The 13,914-nt window shown below is 34.2% G+C and overlaps 1 protein-coding gene and 1 pseudogene across 1 annotated transcript; both read right to left on the reverse strand.

Moving 5' to 3' along the window:
• Positions 1–3,543: 3,543 nt before the first annotated feature.
• Positions 3,544–4,559, reverse strand: LOC114513382 (olfactory receptor 6C1-like). Its single transcript, XM_028532684.2, has one exon. It carries the CDS (start codon positions 4,514–4,516, stop codon positions 3,575–3,577), a length of 942 nt encoding a protein of 313 aa, XP_028388485.1. The 5' UTR covers positions 4,517–4,559; the 3' UTR covers positions 3,544–3,574.
• Positions 4,560–10,180: 5,621 nt separating this feature from the next.
• Positions 10,181–11,007, reverse strand: LOC114513004 (annotated as a pseudogene).
• Between the last annotated feature and the right edge of the window lie 2,907 nt (positions 11,008–13,914).

The raw sequence follows: 13,914 nt of genomic DNA on the forward strand, positions 1-13,914 counted from the left end.
TTTATCCATTCATCTATCAATGGATACCTAGATTGCTTTCATATATTGGCTATTGTAAGTAATGCTGCAATCAACATGGAGGGTGCATACATCTTGTCAAATTAGTGTTATTGTTCCTTTGGATAAATACCCAGAAGTGAGGTTCCTGGTTATATGGTAGATCTATGTTTAGTTTTTTGAGGAATCTCCATACTGTTTTCCATGGTGGCTGCACCAACTTTCAATCCCACCAACAGTGCTCAAGTGTTCCCTTTACTCTATATCCTCACCAACACACTCTTCATTGAATTTTTGATAATAGCCATTTTGAATATGTGAGGTGATATCTCATTAGGTTTTTAATTTACATTTCCCTGATGATTAGTGATGTTCAGCACCTTTTCATATGTCTATTGGTCATTTCTCTAATCCTCAGAGGTTATTTTTAGCAAGAAATGTTATTTAGAGCCCAGGATCTGGATGCTTTGTTGGCTCTTTGCTATTCAGTTGTCATTCTTTGGAACTTTCATGGGACAGAGAAAGGAAATACATTTACAAAAATAATAGTATCACACTGATATTTCTTATTCTAGTCCATCAGCATAGAATTTTTCTACTTTTCTTACACCACATTTGTATATCCTTTCTTCTACAGTGAGAAACCTAGGTCCAACAATCTACTTACCAATTACTTGATTCTACAACACACACAAAAATAGTTTCCAAATTGTTATAGTTCTATTATTATTTTTGAAATCTAAATAAAGTTAAAAAATTAGTCCTGGCTCGTGTAGCTCAGTGGATTGAGCATGGGCTGTGAATCAAAGTGTCACAGGTTTGATTCCCAGTCAGGGTACAGGCCTGGGTTGCAGGCCATGACCTCCAGCAACCACATATTGATGTCTCTCTCTCTCTCTCTCTCTCTCCCCCTCACTCCCTCCCTCCCTCCCTCCCTCCCTTCCCTCTCTAAGAATAAATAAATAAATAAAATCTTTAGAAAAAAAGTTCAAAAATTTTTGCGGTGTCTGTGTTATTGATGGCCAGTTGTCAAAACACTATCTTGAAAAGTTATTTGTATCAATTCTTTATTCTTCCCATCCCATGGTTGTTGGTTTATTTTATAATTATGTTCACTTGTACAGGGTATCTCCCATTCTTACTCATTTAATTTTGTCTTTGGTATGTGTGAAACAGTAAGAATATTTTAAAAGTTATAGCTATTCAAATAGGTTTATTCAAAATGTGTCACTTATATTGTTACTACATTAATCTTTCTGCCTTCATGCCCCAGTGCATGTTTGGATTATAGAAACTTTATATTATACTTAAATATTTCTATGATTAGTCATCTCATATTGCTTCTTTCCCAAGGTTTCTTAATTATTACTGCATGTTTGATTTTCCAGATAAAATTTAGTATTGATTTGAGAATTAGTGCTCTTCCATTGGGGTCAAGCGATCAAGAAATTCTAATGTTATTTAAAATCTCAGTGACAAATAGGGATGCTGTATGGCACTTCTGCTTTGCCACAGTTGGAAGAGTCATAACACAGTGTGTGCTTATGGAGCAATGTATTGCAGATATACATCTTCGTTTTGAAGATCACTTCGTGGTTTACTACTGTGACCTGGTAGAGACTATAGGTCAAACCATAGGACATGCTCAATTGACAATTAGATTTGAGCTTGCTATAATTGGAGTGCATGTTATTGGACTCTGAGTTATAATGCTGGTCATTCACAGCAACAATCTATCACCAAAGTAAGATATACTTAAGAGATCAGACTTGAGCAGGTCCAGAAGGCACAACTAGGCTTATGAACAGATGACTCAGACTTGTTTGAAACAAATTTCTCTTGTATTTACATTCTCTTCCTCTATCCACATGTATGGCCTTGTGGGAGTATCTAATCAAGGTAACCAAGAAATAAAAATATATACTGAGTCACAGATGTTCTGTATAATATGCCAGCATCCACTCAAAAACAAATGACTGATAAATAAAATATGTGATGTAAGCAATATTTTTTAAAGTACTGTTGTATAGCTGCATCAATATTAGTCAATGTAGTTGTTACTGAAAAAAGTGTACTGCATAAAAAAAGGAATTGTTGTTTTTCATAATGATAAGACAAGTTATGTTCCTGAGAAGACATGACAGTTTCAAATTTGTGCCTGTATAAAAACACAGTGTTTCTATAAAAGGAAAAAATCTGTACTTGAACAACAATTAAAATAAAAGAAATAATAAAAAAAACACAGTGTTAATGTTTAAAAGATAAACAGTTGCTATAACTACAAAGAGAAAGAAACAACCCCATACTTATATAAGGAGATTTAAATAGCTCAGTAAAAACAAAAAGTAAAAGTACAAATTTAAATCATGTGAGTAATAACTTGACCTAGTTGACTTATATAGAACACTGCACTCAAGTGTCATTATATACTATTTTTGAATGGTCAAGAAATTATAAAAAAAGTGACTATATTGTAGGCCATAAAGTGAGATTCAACTAATTTAGAAGGATTTAATGTAAAGAAAGTATGACACTATAAAAGGATTTTCTGAATATGTTATGGTTCACCTATTTTCAGCAGTACATTGAGGCCAATACTGCTCAGTGGCCCCTCCCTCAGGAAGAAAGGAGAAGAGTGAACAGGTGTACAACATTTGGCCTTTCCAGGGGCTGTCCAAGTGCTATTGTCTGCCAGGGTGTCAGAACTGCTACCCGTGGGCTGCATGCAGACCAGGATGGCTGTGAATATGGCCCAACAGCAAAATTATAAATTTACATAAAACATTATGAGATCTTTTTGTGACTACATGTCACAATGTACTTAATGTGTGACCCAAGACAGCTCTTCTTCCAGTGTGGTGCGGAAATGCCAAAGGTTTGGATACCCCTAGATGATCTTGGAGCCCTGATGGGAACTAACATACTCTCGATGCCTGAAAACTGCTGAGAACCAAAGAGGCTGGGTGGGATCCTGGTGGTTATTTTTTTCCTAAACAAAGCTCAACATATAATTTCACTTTTAAACATTATTGTTTAAGAAGTCGTGTTATTGTATACCTGAAATTAACATGATCAATAGAAGATTTATATGCCCTGGCTGGTGTAGCTCAGTGGATTGAGTGTGGGCTGCAAACCAGGCATCGCAGGTTCAATTCCCAGTCAAGGCACATGCCTAGGTTACAGGCCATGACTCCCAGCAACCGCACATTCGCACATTGATGTTTCTCTCTCTCTCTCCCTCGTTTCCCTCTCTAAAAATAAATAAATAAATAAAGTCTTAAAAAATTGTACTAGTCAAGTGACTTGCACAAAAAACTTCATTTAATATAAGATTTATACCAACTATACATAAATAAAAACTTAAATTAAAAAATTGTGATGGGTTCAGAAGAATGAAAGTCAGAAAGACATAAGGAAAGTAATTTAAATTATATGGTAAGTATATAAAACAAACAGAAAAAACAAAGAGAATAAACAGAAATGACAGGGAGTTTATTGTGATTTGGAGAAGGTACTAAAATTTCATGTTTATATTTTTAAAATGTCCTGCAATGTGTCTCTAATTCATTATGCCACATTATTTACTTTGCTTGTGAAAAATAGTCCTCTGCACCATGTTCATGAAAGCTTTCTTGACTTGCTGATTCCTTAAGCTGTAAATAAAGGGGTTCAACATGGGTGCTACAGAGGTGTTCAGCACAGCAACTCCCTTCCTCAAGGACACCCTATCTTTTGCTGAAAGTTTAATATACATGAAAATGCAGCTTCCATAAGAGATGGAGATGACAATCATGTGAGACGAACATGTAGAAAAGGCTTTTGTCCTCTGACCAGTAGAAGGAATTCTTAAAATCGTTCTGATGATATAGAGATAAGACAGAAATATCAATGCCAAAGTGAACATCAGAGTAAACACAGCACAGGAGAACCCCATCATCTCTAGGAATTTTGTTTCTGAACAAGCAATTTGCAGCAGGGGAACATAATCACAGGTAAAATGGTCTATAATATTTGATCTGCAGTAATCCAGGTTCAAGAGCAACATGAGTGCAGGGAATATGATTAAGAATGAAACTAGCCATGAAGAGAAGACAAGGAGTATACAGATTCTTCGGTTCATGATGGTCATGTAATGCAGAGGTTTGCAGATGGCAATATAACGATCATAGGACATGGCAGCCAGAAGGTAAAATTCAGTGACTCCCAAGAGAATGAAAAAAAATAACTGAGCAATGCAATCATTAAAGGAAATGGTTTTATCACCTGAAATAATGGTGCCCAAGAACTTAGGTATACTGACAGTTGTGAATGAAACCTCTAATAAGGAGAAATTTCTGAGGAAGAAATACATGGGGGACTGGAGATGGGAATCCAGCAGGGTAAGGGTTATAATGGTCAGGTTTCCAGTGATGCTGAGCATGTAGGTGATGAGCAGAAAGACAAAGATCATCACCTGAAGCTTTGGGTCATCTGAAAGTCCCAGGAGGATAAATTCTGTTACTTCTGTATGGTTTCTCATTCTTCGGTTGCTTTTTTTGGTTTTCTCCTGCCAGATCTATAGTAGAAAACACAAGGAACACATCATGAATTGTGGATTAACAACTATCCAAGTATGGAACCAGAGTTTGGCTGAAATAGTGTTATTTTACAATCAGGGTAAATTTACAGCAAACTAATAATAGGAATGGTCCTTTGATTTCTTCTCTTTTATATACAGAAAATAGTATGGTGGCAACTAGAGAAGAAAGGGAATTAGAAGGGGTAGTGAAGGAAGTTAAATATATGGTGACACAGGATGATTTGACTTTGGGTGTTGGACACGCAATGCATGGTACAGATTCATATATCAGGGAAATGTACACTTGCAACCTATATAATCTTATTAACCAACGTCACCCCCAATACATTTAATTAATAAAAAAATAACTTCTCTTGGTTTGAATGACACAAAGACTCCTCAGGAGTCTTTACATCAAGTGTTAGGAAGGATTATTTTAATTAGATACTGTTTACTTTTTTCACAAATATTTTGGATGACTACATTCCTGGAGAAATCTGAATAATTTATATTTCATCCTTTCAATAATGATGGGCAAATTCAGTTCCCAGTATTTGGGTCATCTGACAGTTCCAGGAGGATAAATTTTGTTACTTCTGTATAGTTTCTCATTCTTCGGTTGCTTTTTTGGTTTTCTCCTGCCAGATGTATAGTAGAAAACACAAGGAACACATCATGAATTGTGGATTAACAACTATCCAAGTGTGGAACGAGACTTTGGTTGAAATAGTGTGTCATACCAGTGTTCATAGAATCAAATAAAGGGAAAGGGGATATCATCAATCACCTTTAATAATAATTTTAGAAATAGTAACACATATCTGCAGGGGTTTATGATGAATACCAACTAATAACCTCTCACTTTTAATTCATTAGCTAGTCATCTACAATTTGATGAAGAAAGAAAAAGTAAATTAATAAAAATTATGGAATCAAAGTGTTATTAACATATTGTTTATGGCATTCTATGGTAAATTATCATTCTAGAAAGTATATGGATTAGGCAGTTAGAGAAATATGGCTTAAAATACAAATGGACTGCTTAATGGATTTGTGACTTTAGATGAATTACTTAATTTCTTGAAGCTTCAGTTTTCGCTGTTTAAACTGAAGGTGACTATAATGAATAATCTTGCAATAAACATAGAAGTGCATATATCTTTATGAGTAAAGGCTTTCAAATTCTCTGGGTAGATATTAAGAAGGGGGATTGCTGGGCCATATGACAGCTTTATTCTCAATGCTTTGAGAAACTTCCATAGTGTTGTCCATAGTGGCTGTACCAATTTACATTCCCAGCAGCAACTGAAATGTATACAATTTTATCAACCAATGTTACCTCATTTTTAATTTTTTAAAAAAGTGAAGTTAAAATGTCAAGCATGTTTTTTCTTAATTATGTTTTTTCCATTACTGTTTAGGCCCCTTATATCCTCTTTCACCTCCAACCATCCTCCCTCCTCCCCACAATCACCACACTGTTGAAATGAAAGTGCTCTACAAATCATGTGGCACTTAACATGCTTTGTATAGAGCCTTTTTTATTTCCTTTAGTTTTATTTTAGTTGGAGTGAATTCCCAACTTTGGGAAGGATATTTATAGTAATTGTGATTTAGCAAAAGCAGTTATTCTCTTAGTGAAATGCTGAGGACTTTTATATATTGTCTCAGCCCTTACAACATACCCATGAAACTATTTTTATTCCCAAATAAAGAACTGAGGCTCAGAGAGGTATGTATCTTAGATATATTCATATAACTGGAAAATGTCAAATATAATCATAGACTATCTGAGATTAAAATCTGTTCTCTGAAATACAGTACTTCATAGCCTATATTCAATTAGAAACACACAGACACAGAGATTATAATTTCCTGCCTTTATTTAATAGAGAATGACTAAATTGATATAATAAAAACTATGCTTAGCTCTTTTTATACTTTTTAATATATACAGCTACAAAATTTAACTCCAAATATATCATATTTAATTTAATTTAAAGTTGTCTAATCAACAAAACAAACAAGCAAGCAAAATATAACCAGAGACATTGAAATAAAGAACAAACTGACACTAACCAGAGGTAGGGGAAGGGAGATAACAGGGGAAAGAAGGGGAAGGGTCACAAGGAACATGTATAAAGGACACATGGAGGGTGGGAGGTAAGGGTGAGTTGGGTGGGGGAGAGTGATAGGGTAAAATGGAAACAACTGTACTTGAACAACAATAAAAAAAGTTGAGCTAGTAAGTGATGAATCAATGATAAGATTTGGGAGACTTTCATTGTCTTCTTTAAAAAAAATTTATTGATTTATTTGAGAGAAAGAGAGAGAAAGAGGCATTGATTTGTTGTTCTACTTATTTATGCATTCATTGATTGCTTCTTGTATGTGCCTGGACCAGAGATGGAACCTGTAACCTTGGTGTATTGGAATGACACTCTAACCAACTGAGCTACAGGGCCAGGACCCCTCACTTATGTGTTTAAGGTCACATATATACATATGCATATGTAATAATAAGTAGCTATAGTACCATTATGAGTTACATTTTTCTCAAAATTATTTGCTATAATTTTCCATTATCATTTATTTCCCTTATACCCCTCTCCCTCACAATCACCACACTGTTGACAAGTTATACTTTAATAATCATATTTTGGTTTTGGTCTATTGACCTTAATCTTTAAATCACATACTCTAGCTTCTTAGTAGGTAGAAATTAATCTCTTTGAATTATTTATAAACCAAAGGGAATGGAATATTGTTTGATTTTTGCATAGAAAATATTTAGCCTTGTGGAAGAGTCTGGTTACTTTTTAGCCAAGAGCAGTGAGCAGGGCATTGTCACCATCACTTACGTGGAAGCAGAAAGGTCTGTGCAGATGAGTTCTAGAGTCATTCCCAGATTCATGTTCTCAGGTCAAAGCCATTCTTAGGAGAATGATTGGGAAAATTCCATTGTGTGTTTTAAACCAGTTACAAAAGTAACATTGGTTCTTTTTCTTTTTTTAACCTATATAAGTTCTTCAACCAAAAATGAGGGTTTTTTGTTTTTGTAAGTAGCTATAATACTGGGCAGTTGTTGGTTCTGGTTGAGCTGAGACAGTAAAAAAGACATCTAGTTATAAGATTTCCATTAAAAGATGGTTCATTTTTATAAATGGATAGTTAGGTACACTACTGACTATATAACTTGAGTATATGATGTGTTTAGCCAGGATATGATGACTCAAGATTTTAAGCTGTCTCCATAGTCAATATGTCAAGGATTTGCTTTTAGTTGACTTGTTGTAATAAAAGTAATACCTTACATCAATGTATGCTTATATTTCTTTCTAAGAGCTCAAAGGAATTTTTTGGTGAGTAAAATATTTTCTTTTCCTTTCTTCCTTCCTTTCTTCCTTCCTTCCTTCCCCTTTCCTTCTTTCTTTCTTTCTTTCTTTCTTTCTTTCTTTCTTTCTTTCTTTCTTTCTTTCTTTCTTTCTTTCTTTCTTTCTTTCTTTCCTTGTATTTTATTGTTTATGCTATTACAATTGAGTGAATTTTGCCCCATTGTCTTCCTTATACCCAACTTACCTTGGATTTTCAGAAAGGCTCACCAACAGTCTGAATATCTGGAATATGAAAAGTATTAACGACTGTCATTGTTGTATTCCAGGGAGCCCAACATTTATGAAAATATTTCCTCTCATTTGACAAATTTGCTTTCCATTGCCAATGTTTTTGTATTGAATTTCCCATTTTATCCAGAGGGAATGTATTTCTTTGACATAGAGAGTGAAGATGCAACCAATATATAAAAGAGAAGAATTATCAAATGTTTTAAAACTCTCTGGTGTGTTTTCTATATAGACTTTACTCACACAAGCTACTTCCTGTTTTATCTAGTCCCTCTGACACTGGCTCAAGGGGACTAATTCAGTGAATCGCAATTGCCAGAACAGGAATACACACAACACACTAAGGAATATAAAGGAAAATACACACTAGTATTGAAATCTTAATAGGAAGCTTGGGGGTCAGTGTCCAGGGGGACAGAAAAAATTACAACAAGCAAACCAAAACCCTAAGTGTGAAGTTTGTTTTCCTCTACATTACTTTTCAGACAAAGACTAGCACCTAATGTCTTACTTTCCAACATAAATTTCTACCTAATACTCTATGCCAGTTAAAAAATCTCATAATCTACCACATTGTACTAAGTACGTTTATTAATGCTATTATTTTTAATCTGGCTTCCATTAAAAATTTTTGGTGCTATAATACTGCTAATATTTTATGCATTTTCTTTTCCTGTTCAGTCTGGCTTACCAGGAATGTCTGTTGAAGAATTTCTTGTTTTGATTGGTTCATGTTGTATTTTATATGCTAAGTATCACATTAGGAGTTACTACCCTCTATGACTATACTAATAATAATATAATTATGTCCCAATGAGATAAGGTGAGTTTAAACAGCCAGTAAAATTGTGCAGGTCACTAGTAAAAGCTATGTAAAATTTGTAGATTCTTAAGGATTTTGTGTTTTGTGTTTTCAAATTGGGCTATTTATTGGCTGTTATAGCTCAAGACCTCCAACAAGTTATTCAGCTTTTCTGAGCATCAATTTACAGTTTTGTAAAATCATCATCATTATGTTGTCTAATTGTCCAGAGAGCTGTGAAGATTAAATAAGATATGGTATAAAATATATCTGGCTCAGTATATGATACAAAATAAATGTTCTCTATGGAAGAGATAGTATCATTTATGAAATTCCTATCAAACTCCTAGTGGGCATCAGAGTAATAATGGCTACCTAGTCTTTTTCTACATATTTTAAACATAATACAGATAAACAAGGAGAGTTTATAAAATAAGACATACATGCCTTCAGCATGACTAAGAAATATAGGATATAATGAAATTCAAATTATTCAAAAGTAGAAAATTAAATATCCAAGTCCATCAGGTGAGTAGAAATAATTGAACAGATACTACAGATATTGTGAAAAAAATGGTTGTTGCAGATATTTAATCAATTTCACATTTCATACAATTTTATGAAAGAAGCTGTTATATTATTAATACCAGAAGAAAAAAATTAAGAGTAGGTTGATTAAAACAGTGTATAAGAGTAAGAGTAAGTATTAAGAGTAACAGTGAGTAAGAGTAAGAGTAAGTATTAAGAGTAAATTGATAAGAGTAACTTACTCTTAAACAGTGAGTAAGAGTAAGAGTAAGTATTAAGAGTAAGTTGATTAAAACAGTGTATACTCCTTTAGCTATTATAATATAAAAGATTTTCATTATTCAGAAAGATCAATAAAATTATTAAATTCTACTGCCACTAGTTTCCTATCCAGATTTAAATCAGTGATTACATGGAATCTACCAGACACCATGAAAGAAAAACACAACATAGTCATTTTTAGCTTAAAAAGAAATTTTAAGCAAATGAGGTCAACATCGCAGGTATCTGTGAGAAGGATATAGGGGGACATTGCAGAAGTTACAATTTCATTTTTCCTTTCCTGAATCTTCACAGTGACATTCATTCATGCTAAGTCATACTTTCATTTCATTTGTTTCTAGAGAACACTACATCAACACTTTATGAACTAAGTTTGAAAACTTGTTTTACTCATTGGTTACTTGGTATAAATTGAAGGATCCAACATGGGGCAATGGAAGTATTGTGAATATGGCCAACAATGCTCTTCCTTTGGTCAAAAGCCTGACATACATGAATATACAGACTTTTCCTCTGATTAGCAGATAAGATTCCCAGAATGGTGCTAATGCTGCACGTGTAGGACAGATCATTAATGCCAATGTGAAGAGCAGAGTAACAAAAACAAAGCAAAAACCAATTCTTTCCAAAAGCCATGTATCTGAGCATGAGAGATGTAAAATGGGGAACTAGTCCTAAGAGGAGTTATCAATTACATTGGAAGCAAAGGAATCTAACTCAGTGTGTTAGGACTCAGAGGATCAGTGTGAATGTGAGAAGATGGTAAGAAATTCTCTTAGCTATGAACTAAAGACAAGCAGGTTGCAGGGGATTTTGATCATGATGGTGGAATAATGAAGCTGCTTGAAGATGACAGCATAACAGTCAAAAGACATGGCAGTTAGACGAAAATTAGGCACATCCATGAAGATGAAGAAAAACAACTGAGCTAAACAATTGTTATAGTAAATGGTCTTGACATTGGTAATGACTGCTCACATCCTGCAAAATCTGGAGATAGAAACACTGGTGAAAGTAATTTCTAAGAAGGAGACATTTCAGAGGAAGTAATACCTAGGAGTATTTAGATGGCATTCTATCAAGATGAGGACAATGATGGTTAGGTTTCCAGTCACACTGAATATGAAGTAGTAAATAGATAAAAATTGCAACCTGAAACTCTGAGTTGTCTTATATACCCATGAGGCAAACTCTGTTATCATTGTGTGATTTCTCATATTAAGTTTAATTTTTTTAAGAGAAATGTATTCATAGAAACAAAACAAAAAGAAAAAATAAGTGAAAAGTAGCAATACTGTGAAGATTTAAATATTGCTATTAAAGCTCCAGTGAAATGAAGCAATGAACTTTTTTCCCATAAGCATTTTTGCAATATCAACTCACTCTTATTAAACCAAAGAAATTTCGCTCATCTTCTATGGAAAAAGAAACAAGTATGCAGAAATTTACGTTAAAAGTCCCCTCATCAGTACACAGAAAACTCTACGTGTAACCAAGTTTTCTTTCTTTTTTTTGCTGGTGTTTACTTTTTTAATTTTTATTGCTGTCCCAGTACAGTTGTTTCCATTTTCCCCTCACCAATCCTCCCACTCCACCCACCCCCACCTCCCACTTTCATTCCTACCCTCTTTGGCTTTGTCCATGAGTCCTTTATACATGTTCCTTGACCACCCTTCCTCTATTTCCCTCCATTCCCACTCTCCCCCCATGTGCAACACAGTTTTTAGTTATATTTCTGTAACAATATTTATTAATTATGTCCAGAGTTTAGGTATTGAGATATTGTTTTCAAGTGTCCAGGATTGTGTGCTTTTAGGACTGATATATATAATTTCGAGTTTTAATTTTGATGCCGTTTACAGACTTTACTGTCTCATAAAGCATTGGAATAAAGTGATGACCCAATCACAATTTCTGAGCTTAGTAATAGTTATGGTTATTTTTATTCTTAATATATATCCTTTTAATTATGACCAACAGAAACAAATGTGTTTGCAATAACAGACACACATAGGACTAGAATTGCTTTGGTTATAAACAAGAGTAAAGTTTTCAATTTATGGGAAAGAAGGCAAAAACCAGTGATGATAACATTCACATAGATGCAGCTATTAATATATAGTTCTCCAGCATCATGATTCATTTATATCACTTTTATGTTCCTTATTTAAATTAACAATTGACTTTTTACTGTGTTCATGCTGTCTTTTTAACCTTAAAGTTGACTGAGGACAAGAAGGGACTTATAAGGAAGACTTTTTCTTTTTAAGATTTTATTTATTTATTTTTAGAGACGGAAGGGAGGGAGAAAGAGAGAGAGAGAGAAACATCAATGTGCGGTTGCTGGGGGCCATGGCCTACAATCCAGCATGTGCCCTGACTGGGAATCGAACCTGCAATACTTTTGGTTCACAGCCCACGCTCAATCCACTGAACTACGCCAGACAGGGCATAAGGAAGACTTTTATGCTGCAATGTCATTGCCTTCCTTCTAGAATACTAAATAATTAGAATAAATAAAATTCTCTTTAAGATTTAACTTTTAGAAACCACAAATTGCTACAATGTAAACTATATGGTTCTTATGTCTTGTTGTCTCTTTATTCTTAGCAACCAACATTTTATCTTTGCTATAAGATCTTAATATTTATTGTATTATTTTCTTCTAAAAGCATGAACTGGGGCAATCAGTAGGTGATAAGAACCAAAGCTGTATTGCTCTTTTTCTCTTTTTTTCCTGACAATCAGCATTCTCTTCCTTTAGGAATAGATACATTTTGGGGGGTCATACCATGCCAGCAAATTTAGCAAGTCAAAAAGCACAAACTATTACTGTGTTTTCAACAATGACTGAAACAGTAAAGTATAAAGTTAGTAAATATGTTACAGTGATAATTCGGGGAACACTGCAATTTATACCAACAAAATAAAATTTTGGGTGGGAAAAAGGTAAAAATACATTTATTGACAATAAGGTACGTATTTACTTTCTGATACTTCTAATGAGTCCAATCAGAAATATAAACCCAGGTTTTTCTTAATTCACTTAAAACATGAGATGTGATGTATTCATAATACACTCTATCTACTACATAAAAGCCTCTCACATGGAGAAAGTATAGGCTTAGTTGCATGCAAGTATTCTACAGCCTATGCTATAAGTAAAACATGTTTTTCTTGATCTCTTTGATTTTTCAATATACCATAAACATTGTTCTGATCTGAACTTCAAGAAGCTATTATTTTTAAAATTTATTTTTACTGTATTTATTCCATTACCATTTATCCCCCTTATATCACCTGCCCCCACCCCTGCAATCACCACACTGTTGTCCATGTCCATGAGTCCCTTTACTCCATCCCTCCACCCCCATCCCAGCCCCCAGAGCTGTGAGCCTGCTCTTTATCTATGAGTCTGTTTTCTTGTTATTGTAAGTTCAATTTGTTTACTAGATTGCACATATGAGTAAAATCATAGATATTTGTTTTTCTCTGACTGGCTTATTTCACTTAGTATAATATTCCCCAAATCCATCCACACTGTTGTAAAGGGTAAAATTTCCTTGTTTTTCATGGCTGAGCAGTATTCCATTGTGTAAGTGTCCCATAGTTATTTTATCTAGTCATCTACTGATGGACAGTTGAGGTGCTTCCATGTCTTGGAAATTGTAAATAATGCTGCAAATAATCTAGGCATGCTTATGTTCTTTTGAATTTGTGTTTCAGGTTTCTTTGGATAAATGCCCAGAAGTGGAATTTCTGGGTCACAGGGAAGTTCTGCTCTTAAGTTTCTGAGGTATTTCCATACTGCTTTCAACAGAGGCTGCAAATCTACATTCCCACAAACAGTCTTTGAGTGTTCCCTTTTCTCCAAATCCTCGCCAGAACTTCTTGTTCTTTGTTGATCTATTGATAGCTTTTCTGACTGGTGTGAGAGGATATCACATTTTGACTTTAACTTCATTTTTTTCTGATAATCAGTGACATTGAGCATCAGTTCATATGTCTGTTGGCCATCTGTGTGTCCTCTTTGGAGAAGTGTCTCTTCAGGTATTTTGCCCATTTTTAAGAATTTATTGCTGTTCAGTTACAGTTGTCCCACATGTTCCCTCGTTGCTCATCCC

Source organism: Phyllostomus discolor, chromosome 2 (genome assembly GCF_004126475.2).
Source record: "Phyllostomus discolor isolate MPI-MPIP mPhyDis1 chromosome 2, mPhyDis1.pri.v3, whole genome shotgun sequence".
NCBI classification, from domain to species: domain Eukaryota; kingdom Metazoa; phylum Chordata; class Mammalia; order Chiroptera; family Phyllostomidae; genus Phyllostomus; species Phyllostomus discolor.

What these genes read in the sequence shown, in the direction of transcription:
- LOC114513382 (XM_028532684.2), bottom strand. Translation starts at nt 4,516, where the DNA reads ATGAGAAACCATACAGAAGTAACAGAATTTATCCTCCTGGGACTTTCA.